Source organism: Paroedura picta, chromosome 13, assembly GCF_049243985.1.
Source record: "Paroedura picta isolate Pp20150507F chromosome 13, Ppicta_v3.0, whole genome shotgun sequence".
Lineage (NCBI taxonomy): Eukaryota > Metazoa > Chordata > Lepidosauria > Squamata > Gekkonidae > Paroedura > Paroedura picta.
The window spans coordinates 6379061-6395475 of NC_135381.1; the positions used below are offsets into that span (position 1 = coordinate 6379061).

The 16415-nt window shown below is 46.8% G+C and overlaps 1 protein-coding gene across 3 annotated transcripts in view; it reads right to left on the reverse strand.

Moving 5' to 3' along the window:
* Positions 1-16415, reverse strand: part of GALNT9 (polypeptide N-acetylgalactosaminyltransferase 9) — a 413877-nt gene that overhangs the window by 62640 nt on the left and 334822 nt on the right. For all 3 annotated transcript variants that reach the window (XM_077308381.1, XM_077308382.1, XM_077308383.1), the window contains exons 3-4: positions 7831-7997; positions 6362-6536 (exon numbers count right to left, since the gene is read on the reverse strand). In XM_077308381.1, coding sequence (XP_077164496.1) covers positions 6362-6536; positions 7831-7997 — 342 coding nt within the window. The remainder of the gene's footprint in view (positions 1-6361; positions 6537-7830; positions 7998-16415) is intronic.

Genomic DNA, 16415 nt, shown 5'->3' on the forward strand with positions numbered 1-16415 from the left:
ATTCCCATGAGCCCCTGTCATGACTCAAATCCGGATCACTGGGTTTGATTCCCCACTCGTCCAACACATGTAGCCAGCTGGGTCATCCCCAGTTCTCATAGAACTGTTCTCACAGAGCAGTTCTCTTAGAGCTCTCTCTGCCACACCTACGTCACAGGGTGTCTGCTGTGGGGAGAGGAAAGGTATGTGATTGGGATGTCTCAAGGGTGAAAAGCGGGGCAGGAAAAAATAGCTTCTATATATGCATATCTATGCATATTTTCTTCTGTGGGCCTCATTGCAGCTTTGAGGAAGTGCAAATATCTCCCGTTTCATATTTTGTTGCGCATATCTTCCTGTTTTAGTCAATTATCTGAGTTCTCCGCTTCTTGCCATTAGTTCTGTAGAGGGGTTTGTATTATGCATTCAGGTCATATGGCTGTTACACATTGCATGCCTTTTACAGATTGCACGTGTCATTATATGCATAATGCGTATATAATGCTGATTTATTGATGCCAAAATAATGCTGAAAAATGCGTACAGTTTTGCAGGGGAAATTCAGCGTGGGGAAACAGAAAACGGGACATGCTTTTTGTTTTGTTTTTGAAAATCACGGGTTCTTATTTGCACAAGGGAAAAGCCATCTCAAGGTGGGGGTTTAAAGGGCCAAAAAATAAGGGACAACAAATCCAAAAATCCAAGCTGCTCCAGGATTTTGGTAACTGAGATTGGAAAAGAGTGAAGAAGAAGAAGAAGAGTTGGTTCTTATATGCCGCTTTTCTCTACCCAAAGGAGGCTCAAAGCGGCTTACAGTCACCTTCCCATTCCTCTCCCCACAACAGACACCCTGTGAGGGAGGGGAGGCTGAGAGAGCCCTGATATTCCTGCTCGGTCAGAACAGCTTGATCAGGGCTGTGACTAGCCCAAGCTCACCCAGCTGGCTGCATGTGGGGGAGCGCAGAATCGAACCTGGCATGCCAGATTAGAAGTCCGCACTCCTAACCACTACACCAAACTGGCTCTCAGTGGGTGGTGGGGATGATTAACCCATTCTTCTCCAATACTGGGATCACATCTGAATGATACCTCCTCACCATGGCCGCATTTAAATATTTTTGTAAAATTCAGGAGCTTTCACCCAGCTTTCACTGAGAGCCAGCACAGTGTCATGGTTAAGAGCAGTGGCCTCTAATCTGGAGACCCAGGGTTGATTCCTCACTCCTCCTCCACATGCAACAAGCTAGGTGACCTTGGGCCAGTCACAGTTCTCTCAGAGCTCTCTCAGCCTCCCCTATCTCCTAGGGTGCCTGTTATGGGGAGAGGAAGAGAAGGGTGTTTGTAAGACACACTGAGAGTCCTTGGGTAGTGAAAAGTGGGGGACAATAATATAGCTGCTGCTTCTTTCTCCAGTGGGACAAATGGTACCCTCCCAACTATGTCAAGTTGGCAAAATGCCATAGGAGACCAAAGACTCAAGCTCTGTCTCCTCACATGTGACCCTCATGATCTGACCTGGTCACTCAAGAATGGAGGGGGAACTGCTTAACTCACGCGCAGGGTGGAGGCCTCAGACCCAACCTGTGTGTTTCGTGATGTATGAATCAGGGTCAACGAGGTGTGTGGGAAGAAGAGCACTATCTTAAGCACAGGGATCCCCAGTGTGGTGCTAATATGCTTCACAGTGCCCACAAAAAGCTTTTCTGGCTCCTACCCAGTATTGTTTTGGAAGTGGGTGGGGACAGGCAGGACTTTTGCTCAGCAAGATTTCTGATTGACTATTGGAGATTTGATTGGCTGTGCAGAATTTTTTTTTAATGTTGCTTTGGCAGCAGCTGCCAAAATCTACACTGCGTTGGTGACGTTAAGCTGCGGCAATCATTCTGTGGCCAGCTCCGCCTTCTGCAGAAGCCATTTTGTGGCGGCCATTTTGTTGCGGCACCCACCGTGCCGCCTCAAAATTCCAAATGTGCCCACCCACCAGCTCAAAGAGGCTGGAGCCCCCTGATTAAGTACTTTGAGATGTCAGACTGTTCACCGCTATTAATTTCAGCTCTGGATGGGGGGGAGGAAAGACGCAAGCCGCAGACCAGATTTCAAACGACAGCATCATATCGGGGGAGGATAATAAAAGCGTCAATGCAGAACGGCCTCAGCACCGTTTCAAGGTCAGGTATCGATCGCCCCATAAATCAAGCTGCCCTTCTCTTGTTTTCACCTCACGCCCCCGTGAATTTCAGACGCTGGGTTAATGGAAGACAAGAACGTCAAACTTCACTTTGGAAAGCCTTTGAGCAGTAAATAGTAAATGTCTGAATTGGCACCCGTTCCCCAAATCTCCTGAAATCCAGGGGAGCAAACACAGTGTGAGTGAGAAAATTAGCTGAGGAATCCTTCTTTTCTGTCCTGCTGTTGTGAGGAAACAATCCAAATGATCAGGGGAGGGTGTCACTGGGCAAGATGCCCTCCGCTATCCTCAGATACAATGTCACAGAGGTCTCCTCTGGACATTTTCTCCAGAGGAACTTATCTCCATACTCTGGAGATGAGCTGTAATTCCAGGGGATCCCCAGGTCCCACCTGGAGGCTGGCATCCCTGATAGGTGCATGGACACAGGCTCATCTATCTGTCTGCCTGTCCATCTGTCTTCCTACCTACCTAACACATCTCAATAGGAGCTGCTTAAATAAGTCCCTTCATTCGAGCTTACACCACGTCTTGGTCAGAGACGGCTTTGGGCTAGTCACAGTCCTATTAGAAGCTGTTCTCACAGAGCAGTATCTCAGAGCTCTCTCAACCTCACCTACCTCACAGGGTGCCTGTTGTGGGGAGGGGGGGGGGAAGGGGATTGTAAACTGCTTGGAGACTCCATTGGGCAGAGAACAGTGGAGTATAAAAGCCTCTTCTTCTTCTTCTTCTTCTTCTTCTTCTTCTTCTTCTTCTTCTTCTTCTCCTTCTTCTCCTTCTTCTTCTTCTTCTTCTTCTTCTTCTTCTTCTTCTTCTTCTGGCATGGTTGCCAACTCCAGACTGGAAAATTCCTGGGGTTTAGGGAGGGAAAGCAGCTGTTTTCTTCAGGGAAACTGATCTCTGTTTTCTGAATATCTGTTGCAATTGCAGGAATTCTCCATTCCTCCCCCTGGAAGGCTGGCAGCACACATTTCTGCTACACATGCTCCAAAACTGATGACCCGAACAGGCTCTTGATTTCAGGGTACAAGGAATGGGGAAGGGACGGGAACCTGGGGGGAGAAGGAAACTGAGAAAGGCAGAACAGAACTGACGCCCAGAAGGCAAATGAATCACGCCCGTACTTGCTTTGATCTCCTTATTGTAAAACTTTTAAAAATGCAGTAAACATTCCAATAAAGAGCAGGGACACCATAAAGACGCTAAGCAGGGTTGTGTTTACGATGGCAGGAAACCCCGGTGCAAGCGGAGCTTCCCTCATCGCGTTTCACAAACGTTGCTTACGTTTTCGGCAGTGATACAAAAAATTCTGACCCTGGTGAGCTCTGGGCCGTCAGGAACAAGTCTTTCTGCAACTCTGATTCTTCGAGGCTGGTTGCTTCTGAAATGCCAACTGTGGTCCCGTTCGGCCCAGTTCCAGATTTTAGAGGTCCCGGGGAAGGGAGTTCCCAAAGTGGAATCCTAAGGCTACCCTTCCTGCCCACCATGCAGGGATGCCAGGCGGGAGCTGGGGATCCCCTGGAATTATAGCTCATGTCCGGGCGACAGAGATCAGTTCCCCTGGAGAACATGGATAGGCAGGCATCCATCTCTTTAAAGTCCATCCTCCAAAATACCCGTTTAGTCGAGAGGAGAGGAGAGGGGAAAATTCAGTCAGAATAGTTCAGCAGTGGAAGGGGCTTCCAAAGGCGGTGGGGAGCTCCCCCACACTGGCGGTCTTCAAGCAGCGGCTGGACAGATAGTTATCCTGGATGCCTGAGGCTGATCCTGCCTTGAGCAGGGGCTGGACTAGATGGCCAGTAGGGTCCCTTCCCACTCTAGGATTCTAGGATTCTATAAGCAGAGGCTGGACAGATCCTTATCCTGGATGCTTGAGGCAGAGCTTGCATTGAGCAAGGGGTGTATTAGATGGCCAGTAGGGTCCCTTCCCTCTCTATGATTCTATAAGCAGAGCCTGGACAGATCCTTCTCCTGGATGCTTGAGGCAGAGCCTGCATTGAGCAAGGGCTGTATTAGATGGCCAGTAGGGTCCCTTCCCACTCTAGGATTCTATGTTTTACCAGGAAGATGCATGTCCAAGAGTGCTAAGATCCGTTCAGCCATCCAAAGCTTGGGGGTATCAAAATGGTTTAATGCATCACCTTCAAGAAAGCAGAGTGGCTGGGCACCTGATGGATACACACCACCCTGACAACCTTCGACTTTAAAGAGATGGATGCCTGGCGATCTTTAGACTTGATAGTTTTCGCCTTCAGAAGGCCACGGCGACTTCTGAGTTATTTCGCTCTCTTGGCTGGAACCGAGACAACCTTTTCGGTTTTGACAGTCAATGCTTGGCCGAGAGCTTCTTTCTGTTCTCATATCAGAACCGTAGTACCACAACACAGAAGCTCCCCGCCATGGACGTCATTTCCTTTGGGAAGCAGAAGCATTTTGAACAGGGACAACCTGCAGAAGACTTTCCTCTCTGGAGCAGGAAATCACCTCTCTTCTGTTGCTAGAGATGCGCCAATCATTCACGCTAATGAAAATAATGTTACTTTTTTCCCCCCTTCAGTGATATTTGATTTTAATAGGGCAATCCGTGCAGATTTAATCAGCTAATTACTCTATTAAAACTCATGTAATTAATTGACTTCTTTAATTGGGCGACAGCCCTCTGATAAATAAGTCTGGACTCCAAGGGAGACAGATATGCATTGAGCTAAGAGGAGACCTGGAGGGAGACTTGGATTTTCTTTGCCTCCTGACCTGCCTCGAAAAAATAAATACATGTCTGATTCTTGTCTCTCGGTTTCATCTGATTAAGCTCCTTGCCCATTTTTAGTTGTAAGATCCTCCTGGGTCAATGCCCTAGCGATTTGATTTGTTCAACTAGGTATTCCTGTCCATACAGCCATTTGTTCACCACTGTGGCTTAATTTAGCACCAGACAACATTGAGGCTAATGCCACAGCCCCCCAAGGCACATAAAAACACCATAATATGCTCAAACCACAGTCATGGGGAGCCAATGTGCCCCAACAGAATAGTTAGAAGCAGTTTCTTGACAAGCAAAGGCAACCGGGTCGTGCTGAGCTAGAATTGTTCACTGGTCTTGGGAGGAGTTCCCTGGTTTCCATAGATACCTCACCCCCCCCCCGCCAACTTACCCTAAATGAGAATAATGCCATGTTTTACCAAAGTGTGCTGACATTAACCGGAAGGGGAATTGGCACATCGAGGTCCTCAGTGTGTGTGTGTGATACTCTGATGTTTGGGCAAAACTCTATGGTTAGAAGCAAATTCTACCATAGAGTTTTGCCCAAAAGCCAATGTCACTTCCGGGTGTTATTGGCACCTGAAAGCTCCTCCCTCATCCCTCACCGGCAGCACTAATGGTCCTGGAAGCCCCATGAGAATAAATTTGAGAGAAGCTTCTGCAGCTTTGGTGGGTCCACTGAAACAAACCCTAACATCTCGAGTTGCCAGCTTCAGGTTTGAAAAGTACTTGGTGATTTGAGGGTGGAGCCTGGGAAAATGAGGTTTAGGGATGGGCCTTTGTAAGGTACAACAACATGCTGTTTGCCTTTCAAAGCCGCCATGAGTGTTGTAATTCCAGGAGGTCTTCACCTACCCCCTGCTGGGGGTGGGCAATCCTATCATCACCCCTCTTGATACATCTCTAAGATCAGGAGCAAATCAAAGTCCAAATTCAGGACTTCTGGCAATACCTCTGAGAGGCCTTGCAAAATTTCAACAATGGGAATAGGCCATTCCATTTCTTTAGAGTTTTGTACATGGTGGCTCTGTCCTGGGTAGTCCAGGCTAGGCTGATCTCATCAGATCTCAGAAGCTAAGCACGGTCAGCCCTGGTTAGTTCTTGGAGGGGAGACCAGCACAGAAGTCCGGGGTCTCTATGCAGAGGTAAGAAGTGGCTCACAACTTCTGTTCAACCCCACGGGGTCACAAAAAATGATTGGAGAGTGCATTCCACCAATACCACTGCACCTCTGTGAGTGTTCCCACTCTGTCCATTATTCTGTTTCTGATTTTTTGTTGTTGTTCCAGTTCCACCTTTGTACTCCGCATATATTTCTAAGGAACTGATGCCAAAAGGTACCAGCTTCAATGTTAACAATCCTATCGGGTTTAGTTTGTATAACTGGGAGGGGGGATATGGGGACAACCCCTTTCCAACAATGCACAACTTACCAGCCAATGTTGAACTCGACGTGAGCGTCAAAAAAACCAACCACCGGGGACGTTGCCGCTTTCCAGCCTTGGATTCTCGCTCGGATCAGGCCCTCTCGTTTGTTGTTGCGCACTATTTTCACCAGTCCTGGATACCTCTTGTGCACATACTGGTCCAAATTAAACTTCAATTCAACTGCATCACAAAGAGACAAGCAGACTGGGTTGGAATCCAGTTTTATTTATTTTGCATCCTCTGTTCCTGCTGCTGGCCATTGTGCAAATCATCGTGTAACAGCACCACCCTCAGACAAGTTTGAGGTCTCTACTGGAAAAGCTCCCCAGAGATTACCCCCCCCCCCCCAAATATGACTTTTAAAGTTAAACAAAACTTTTTCAATGTCCTTCACTGCCTCTCCAACTAGGGCTAAATATTTTCTTGGATGGAAGGGATATTGAAAAGATCTGTCAATTAAGAGTAGATCAGCCTGCATGTATCCGAGAGGTGGGGGAATCCAATGGAGGAATTGGAATGATATGAGGGGTACCAAATTGTTTGCCATGACATGCTCCTCTCCTTGCCAGCTATCCCAGGCTCTTGCTTGGTGCTCACAGCAAGAGAAAACGGAGAGGGATAACTTCCAGCCACCACATCCCTGATGCTCTAGGAATTTACCTAATCTTTATGGTCTTGACCACAAAGACTGAGGGGAATTCCTAGAGTGCCACAGTATGTTTGTGGTTTTAATATCACCTCTGGTGACCAATCACCATAAAGTGACATTACCATATCAGTGATGCTTCTTCTCCAGGCTACAGGTCTCTAGGAGTTGTTCGAGCACAGTTGGGCAACCCTACAAGATATTGATAAAACCATCAAAGATGCCTAATTTGACCCACTAAATCCTAGGAACATATGGGTGGCCAAGCCCTTCCTGGCCACTAGTAGGAAAAACAGAGAAGAGTTGCCAGATCCCGATTGGGAAACTCCAGGAGATTTGGGGATGGAGTCTGAGGAGGACAGGGACCTCAGCAGGCTATGATGCCATAGAGTTCACCTTCCAAAGGATCATTTTCTCCAGGGGAACTGATCTCTACACTCTGGAGGCTCATGGAGGCATCCCTAATGTACAACCTACCCATTGACTTCCATGGAGAGAACGTTTCCATGCATTTATTTTGTGAAGGCTAGGGCTTCAGTGCCTTTCACATTTCATTCAAAACAGAAATCCTGCAGGTATGATGTGCAGGAAATCAAACTACGGGCAAACAACTAAAGGAGACCTCATTCGATGGCAGAATGCATGGTCAGCATGTTGCCTCCACTAAGGGGAAATGTATGTAAAGGCGGGCTCAGTTGCATCCAAATCATTTTGAATCAACAGCTTTCCCTCATTAGGGACAAATGACGGCAAACACAAACACACACACAGGCACACTCCGTACAGAGCTAGCAAACAAACAAACAAACAGCTGTTGCGCAGGCTCACCATTGTCACTGTTGTCGTCCACCAGAATAATCTCTTTAAGCAAGTGGGACGGGGTGTGGTTCACCACGCTGTGCACAGAGCGCAAGATGACAGACAGGGCCTCGTTGACAAAGATAAAGACCACCGAGATCTGGGGGAGGTCCTCTGGGTAGGACATCTGCTTGCACCTGCAGAGGACAGAGGGAGAAGGGGGAAGCCTTGGTGTTCATCATGCTTTCCCCGAGGAAATTCACGTATCCGATTGTCGTAACTGGATTGCCTATACAAACAGACCCCTGGGTCTTACCATGGGTGTCCCTTTGAGGAATAGGATCATGCAGAAAATTAAGGTTATCATCAGACCAGCTGTTGGGAATTGGGAGTGAACTTACCGGGAGAGTGAAGGGAAGAAACCGGAAATAAACATGAGAGGGAAGAAACCGGAAGTCATGTAGGGTGTCAGAGATGTCAGAGGTGATGCTTTGGTTTGGGGGCAAAACTCTATGGTAGCTTCTTAGAACAGAGTTTTGCCCAAAAACCAAAGCATTCCCCACCACTCCATGGGCCTATGTCACTTCAGGGCATGTCAGGTTTCTTTCTGGTTTCTTGAATGTTTGGAAATTTCCCCTAAGGCTCTGAACTGGGGGATCTCCTGTCCCCAACTGGGGATTGGCAACCCTACAGAGAAGAAAAACAATTTTTTAATGTCTCACCCCGGTGACTCCAACCCTATTTCTGTGTTGCTTCTTGTTCATGTTAATCAAACCCATCACTCTTTAGTGGCTTTCGCCTCCCATCCTCCTCTCTCTCAAATCCAATTTTTCTCCCAGCAAAATGAATTTTTCAACATCATCCTTGCATTGATTAGCCAGAGTCTATGTGCAGACATTATGTACACAAACGACGCGCACTGTATACACTGCAAATAATGAGAAAGAAAGAATGGTCTGGAGATACCAATAGGGAACCAATTGTAAAAGAAACAGCAGAGAACTGAACCCTCTGAACAAAATATAAACCTATAGGGGGGAAAATGATTATATAGGAAGCATTTGATCATTCCTTAAGGAGAAACCTCCATGTCAACCAGGCTACACCAGCAATGGACAGTGGCTATAAGTGCAGAATCCACACAGAATTTCCCCCATATTATCCTGAATTTTGCCCCCAAACCTGCACATCACCCCCCCCCCCCGAGAACCCTCACATCAGTTCTGGTTGACATCAGCATGTTACATTAATTTCCAGGGTTCTTCCAGTTTGGGAGGGGTTTGGGGGGAGATTTTGGGGGGAACGGTCAGATTTGGGGGCGGATTTTCTCTTGCTGACTTGAGAATCTGCGACTTCCTCGTCATTCCCTGCATCAGTTCCAGGGAACAAAATCATGGCGATAAAGCAAACCGCAATAAAATATATCGGACACCAAGAACGCCTCCTCCCGACATTACACAACACACCTCGGGGCCAAAGTTGCTCTTCAAGCATGGAAAATGTGATCGTTGAGCCTTTAAAACTAATGGCAGGGGGATGCAGACATGCCTTACGAACAAAATGTGAACATGGAGCCTTTTATACCCACATCAAAGGCTTGTCTACAGCAAGCTAATGGGTGAGGAAATTACAAGATAATGGCCCTTTCCAACGGGGAAAATGCAAAATGCAAAGTTTTATCGCCCTCCCGCACGGTGCAGGGAAAGTAGCCCGACAGTTTTGAGACAAAGTAGTTAATAAAATCGAAGAACAACCATCAGGGACGGGGAGCCTGAAATGTGAAACTTCACAGATAAGCCATCAGCCTTGGCTACTGATGGTCAACTTAAGAAAAAGAACCACCCTCGGCTTTGAAACGACGGTTACGATCACTGTAAAAACATATTTGCTGCAGACACAACATGTTTGCTCTACGAGGAACCTGAAGAATAAGTTTATTTTAAGGTGGATGTACCCGCAATGTCAATGTATGATAAACCGATTGGTCTGTTGTTCAATTTCATTGGGTGCTCATTTGTTCTGGCCTCAACTGAAGGCCTGGCGGGAAAGCACCGTTTTGTAGGCCCCGTGGCACTTAGGTCGTTGCATCAGGGCCTGGGTCTCAACTCCCAGCTCGTTCGACCAGGTCGGGGCCATGGCCAAAAAGGTCCTGGTCCCGGTTGAGGCTGGACATGCTTTCTTTGGGCCAGGGACCGCCAGCATGTAGGTTCTTCTGGGAATCAGGTGGTTAGGACAACCTTGCTTCGCCTTTGACCCTAGAGCAGGGGTCCGACACCTGACCAAGCTTTCTTTTTTAAAACCAGCAACTCTCCCCTCGGCTTACAAAGTCAGTTTAAAAATATCCGACATGCTCTCGCAGGCAAATCCAGCGTCCAATTACCGTAGCAATTATGAAGCCCGTTTTCTGAAATGCAGCTAATGATACCACAGGAAATGGCTTTCCCTGCTCTTGTCAAATTCAGTGACCTCCTGGCTCATCACTTCAAGATAATGATTATTTTTTTCCCCCGGCCATTAGGCATTCATCTTTATCAGGGAAGGGGGGTCGCTAGAAGGTGCTCAGCAATGAGGTAACCCCTGAAAGTGCAGGGGGGTGGGGATAAACCTATCAGAAACCATTTCCATTCTTATCCTGGGCCTTATTTTATGGGATGGAGCAGATAACCCATTGCCAATTCCGCGACCCTTAATGTGACAGTTTAAGGCAGACTTTCTCAACCGGGGTTTCGTAAAACCCTAGGGTTTCTTGAAGACCTGAGAAAAGTTTCCCAAATGGGTGGGTGCTAGGATTCCAAAGGATCCTAACCTAGACCAGCTGGGGTGGCCAAACTGTGTATCTCCAGATGTCCATGGACTACAATTCCCATGAGCCTTCCCTTCCTCTCCCCACATCAGACAACCTGTGAGGTAGGTGGGGCTGAGAGAGCCCTGACATTACTGCTCTGTGAGAACAGCTCTAACAGGACTGTGACGAGCCCAAGGTCACCCAGCTGGCTGCATGTGGAGGAACGGGGAATCAAACCTGGCTCGCCAGATTAGAAGCTGCTGCTCTTATCTACTACACCAAGCTGAGAAAGAAGGATTATAACCAACCAACCAAGCAATTAACCAATCAACTAAACAGCTAGCCAGCCAGCCAGCCAACCAAGCAAGCAAGCAAATAAAATAAGCTATCATAAGCTACTCTGAGTCCCCATTAGGGAGAAAAACAGGAGATGTAACAGTTAAAATAAGTAAAATAAGATCCATATTCCTCTTATAAATTTCATTCTTCCATTAGGGAGAAAAACAGGAGATGTAACAATCAAAATAAGTAAAATATACCTTGGAGCTGATGGCCTAGATCCTAGCTCCAAATTCCTCTTGCAAGTTTGATTCTCTCATTAGGGAGAAAAAAAAACAGGAGATGTAATGATCAAAATAAGTAAAATATATCATAGTGGTAATGGCCTACATCTGGATTCTTCTTACAAGCTTGATTGTCAAGGCATCTTCTTAGGGTTGCCAGCCTCCCAGTGGGACAGCACTATGATAATGGCACTGAGAGAACCGATTCAGGCACGATCAGTCAAAGGTACAATATAGTATATTGTTCAAAGCCTCCGAAACAGAAGGTCTGGAGCTTAGGATACTAGACATACATACATTTATCTGATTCATATTCTGGTAAGGGCAGGAGAAAAGACAGGCAGCCATGCCAACTGGGTCAATCTCCCCATCCTTGTGATAGAATGAGGCACTTGCCATTTTGCCCCAGAAATCAAGTTCAGTCCTTTACACCCAAAGACCAGAGCTGGCCAAGTGATACAATTCCTTGCTTGCTCTTCCAGAGAACATTTGCTCATTTTCAGGTGACAGAGATTAGTTCCCCCTAGAGAATATGGTTGCTTGGGGGGGGGGGAACACTCCATAAGGTTATAATCCACTGATGTCTCACCCCAAATCCTGCCCAATCCTAGCTCCACCCCCAAAGTCACAAGGTATTTCTCAACCCACAGCTGGAAACCCAGGGAAGCAGGGATGGGTAAGACCTTGGGATGCCCTGGAATTACAGCTCATCTCCAGGCAACAGAGATAAATTCCCCTGGGAAAATGGCTGATTTGGAGGGTGGACTCTATGGTATTGCACTCCACTGAGGTTCCTTCCCTCCACAAATCCCGCCCACTCCTGGCTCCACCCCCAAAGTCTCCAGAGCTGGCTATCCAATTTGCTCACTTCAGTGATTGACTAAGACACTGTATTTGTCAGCTCTGGTTTTCTTCCACCTTCCTCCACCTTCCTCCAGTAAAAGTTGGGTCTGATCTGAAGTTCTCTGCAGACAGGGTTCAAACTCTTGATCCCTGTTTCTTTCCCAAAAACAAGGGCAGTGGCGGGCTTCTGAATCCATCAGGCAAATTGTCTCGTCTCCGTTTTATGTCTCCTAATCAACGTAATGAGATTTTTTCCCTTCCTTCCGAGGAAAATGTTAATGAGTACATTCCAGGCCCTCCCTTCCCTCCCCGACACTGATGAACCTTTTCTTCTCTATTCTGTGGGATTTTTTTTTAAGAAGAAAAATAATGAACTGGCATGATGAGATGCTAACGAGCAATAGGCTAAATGCTCATGCGTGGGGAAAAGTGGGGAGGAGAAGGAACACAGATGGAGGATACCGCTCATCCTAAGAAGTGAGAGAGGGTTATGGGCAAGTCAGGATTGTGGCCCTTTGGAACATCTAGAGCAGTCATTCTCAACCCCTTTTTCAGCCATAGCCCTTTTAGGAGCTCTTCTCAGGCTCCAGGACCCCCAGTGGTATGCTGGCTCCTTGTGCAATGAGCTAGGCTTAAAAAGGCCTAAGCTAAAGGTGAACTGTGCTCGATACACCTGGCCTTCTATATACATGAGACAGATTTCTAGAACCAGGCTAAAAAATGCCAAAGCTAAGAGTGAACTAACTATACATGATGTACCTGGTCTTCTATATGCGTAAGACAGATTTCTAGAACCAGGCTACAAAAGGCCAAATCTAAGCGTGAACTAATTATACATGACGTACCTGGTCTTCTATATACGTGAGACAGATTTCTAGAACCAGGCTAAAAAATGCCCAAGCTAAGAGTGAATTAACTATACTCTATACTAGTGGTCCCCAACCTGGTGCCAAGCCGCGGTTCCCTCTGCCCGCCCCCCCCCCACAGTAAAAAACTTCCCAGGCGGCAAGCTTGCGGCCCGGGAAGCTTCTTACTGCGGGAGGGGGCGGGGGAGAGGGAATTAGGGCCGAAGTCCATCCCAACCATATTCTGCATGATCTTGCCACTTCTGGGGTTCCTCGCAGCCTGTAGAATGTTTCAAATGTTTCTCAATGGTCCACAAAATCTGTAGGGAAGGATAGAAATGTAATAAATATATTTTAAAAAATAGCAACCTCCGATTTCAACGCAAATGATAATTGATGCTCGATGCAAGTGTTTCAGCAAGAGGAGATGCTCAGCCAAGGTTGGGTGAAAGCGGGAAAGAAAAAAGGAGCTGCATAGCTTTTCCCGGCTTTCCTCTTGACGGTTCCAGTGCGGTTTAATACTGGTTTTTCTTTTACAGTTCCATCGTTCCGTGTTTCATGTTGCTTTATAGCGGCTGCTCTTTTATGGATTGTGAACTGCCTAAAACATGCCTTGGGGCAGAAATGAGGCCAATGATTATGCATCTTTCTAAGGATCCAGATTACTTTTCGAACATCTGCGCGCACGTGAAACGCATCAGGCATTTCAAAGGACCACATAAACGCTCCTCGTTACAGAAACTCAGGCTTAATTTTGTTCTCCTGCTTTGTTGCCTGCCCCAGGTCCTTGGGATGGGTTTGAAGCAAGCACACGATAATGAGGAGGATCTACGGCACCGTCTGGAGTGGTGATTTTCTGAAAAGGGGAAAAGACTTTTCCGATTCAGCCTTTTGACTATGGGGAAATTCATTGGGGATTTCATTAAGGCCATGCTGTCAAGGGCTCATAGCAGCAATGTTGCAGGCAAGAGACAGAAGGCCCGGAAAGTAGTCAATTATTTGTCCCCTGACTTCCTCAGCTGGCTTCCACTCTGCAAGTAGTTGAATAATCCTTGACAAACAAATCCCCTTTTTAATGGCCTATCGCATATTTTCATGATGCAGTTGACCTCTGGGCCAACCTGGTTCTGAAGGGAAGAGTGTCTTCTCTTCTGCTGTACAAAAACAGGGAAGATGCCAAAAAAAAAAAAATAGCTGGAGCACTGGATGGCTTGCCACGGCCCCAGAATACTATGCTCTGAGACTCACGTGCCAGGTCCTGGTGCTCCAACGGTGCATGACATAACACAGGACTCATAAGAGTTCTTACAACTAGTAGTTGCACCATATGTGATCCGTGACTGCATGTAGTCACATTCATGTAGGTTTGACCCTTTTTGTTAAGAAGTCTAATGCGATATTAGGCTGCGCTGCTAGCAGCATAGACTCTAGAGCAAGGTAAGTTCTAATACCATGCTACTCTGCGTTGATTAAGACTTCATTGGAGAAGAATGGTATTTTCGCTTAATTCCCTGATGTTAGTAATAGCACGTTTATTCAGTCAATTGACCCATATGAACGATACATCTGCAGAAAACGATAACAATTAATAATAGAAGTTAATTTTCGCTAGTTCCCTAATGTTAGCCAGTTTGGTGTAGTGGTTAGGAGTGCGGACTTCTAATCTGGCATGCCAGGTTCGATTCTGCGCTCCCCCACATGCAGCCAGCTGGGTGACCTTGGGCTCCTCACAGCACTGATAAAGCTGTTCTGACTGGGCAGTGATATCAGGGCTCTCTCAGCCTCACCCACCTCACAGGGTGTCTGTTGTGGGGAGAGGAAGGGAAGGCTTTGAGCCTCCTTCAGGTAGGGAAAAACGGCATATAAGAACCAACTCTTCTTCTTCTTCTAAATTCCTGCTCTTCCTTGCACATCTGCAAGGGTTCCTCTTCACAGGGTCCCTCTTCACAGTTCTTTCATCTGAGCCTGCACACCGGTTGTGATCTGGGTACTTTTTAAAAGCCTCACCTGTGCTGAGTGCAGACTCCTCCAAACAGATCAATACCAAGTGATTCTTAAGTTTCCCAGTCTGCAGAAGGGCCATACGGCTCAGCTGCGATTTTAATGTGAGGCTCCTGGAGACTGCCAAAATGGGAGAAACGTTTCCAAAATTTTAGAGGCCCCATCTCAGTCTCTCTGCCTCTTTGCATCTCGTGTCAGTTTCATTCCATGCTGATGATCCCCCATTTATTTTGTTTGCATGTGTCAGTGAAATATATATATTTTTGCACTAGGGATGCTGTCATTTTCCTCCTCTCTAATCCCCCTTTCAAGTCAATACCAGCAGGGGACTAAATCTTGTGCCGCTCCTCTTAAATTTCCCCCTTGTCATTTAAATTTTTTAATTCAGTGATCTGAGACTAGTGATAATCTCATGTCAGTAGACTCATGCCGCTTGTCAAAAAATATTAAGGATTTTAAAAGGAGGGGAAAATTGAACCTGTGTCCATGGATGAAGGGGGAGAATTTTGGAAGGTGCAGAGTGGGTAGAACAACCTTGATGTGGGCGGGGGACTGACCTTCAAATGGAGGCCACTATTTTCCTTGAGCCCCTTAATCACACCATTCTGCACCCTTGATCAGCTCCCCCTTTCCCCTAAAGCAGGGGCAATCAAACTTTGGCCCTCCAGATGTCCATGGACTACAATTCCCATGAGCCCCTGCCACCATTGTAGTCCATGGACATCTGGAGGGCCACAGTTTGACTAGCCCTGCCATAAAGTGTTCTGAATGTAATTAAAAAAAAAACCTGGTTATAGCATTACAAAATTTTAACACTGCTGTACAAGACTGCTTTTTAAAATGAAAAACTTAGAAACAGCAATGGAACACGATCACCGCCCACCCTTTTCTTTAAAGGTTAATTTTTGAGAACAGAAGAAGGGAGGGGAGGAAGTAAGCAAGGAGGGAGGAGAGCAATGAGGAACGTGGCATTTCCAAAAGACTCAAAATGATGGGCATGGGGAAAAACCCGATTGCTTTCATTTCTGCATTGGGCAGCCCTGAGCTAGACACCATTACACCCTACTTGAAAAGATGACATCTTTTTCTGGGGGTTCATAGAATCATAGAATCATAAAGTTGAAAGGGACCTCATGGGTCATCTAGTCCAACCCCCTGCACTATGCAGGTTCCTTTGCTGCAGGGCAAGTGAGTGGGGATTTGGGACTGCACCCGAAGAAGCACATTTTAGTGGGGAATCGGACAAAAAAGTCGACCCTTTAAAAATGCAAATCCAAACAATATCACTAGTAAGCAAACAGTACAGGTCAACACGTATGAGGTAGGGGTAGGGTCAACACCTATAGGCCTCCTCCCCAAGGGGTTGACTTGTCTCCCTACATGTATCCCATGTCAAGTATTGTGTTTCCCTCTCTGTTGAGCTATGGCAGCATCCTTGAGAAAGGCAGTGCTTTGGCAGGGCTCGAATCGGCACATGCGGTGCAGTCTTGTCCTTGCCACTGGCCTTCAGGCATGACATTCTTGAAGCAGAGTATAACCACAAATCTGGATCACTCGCAACAATGATTAAGCATGTCC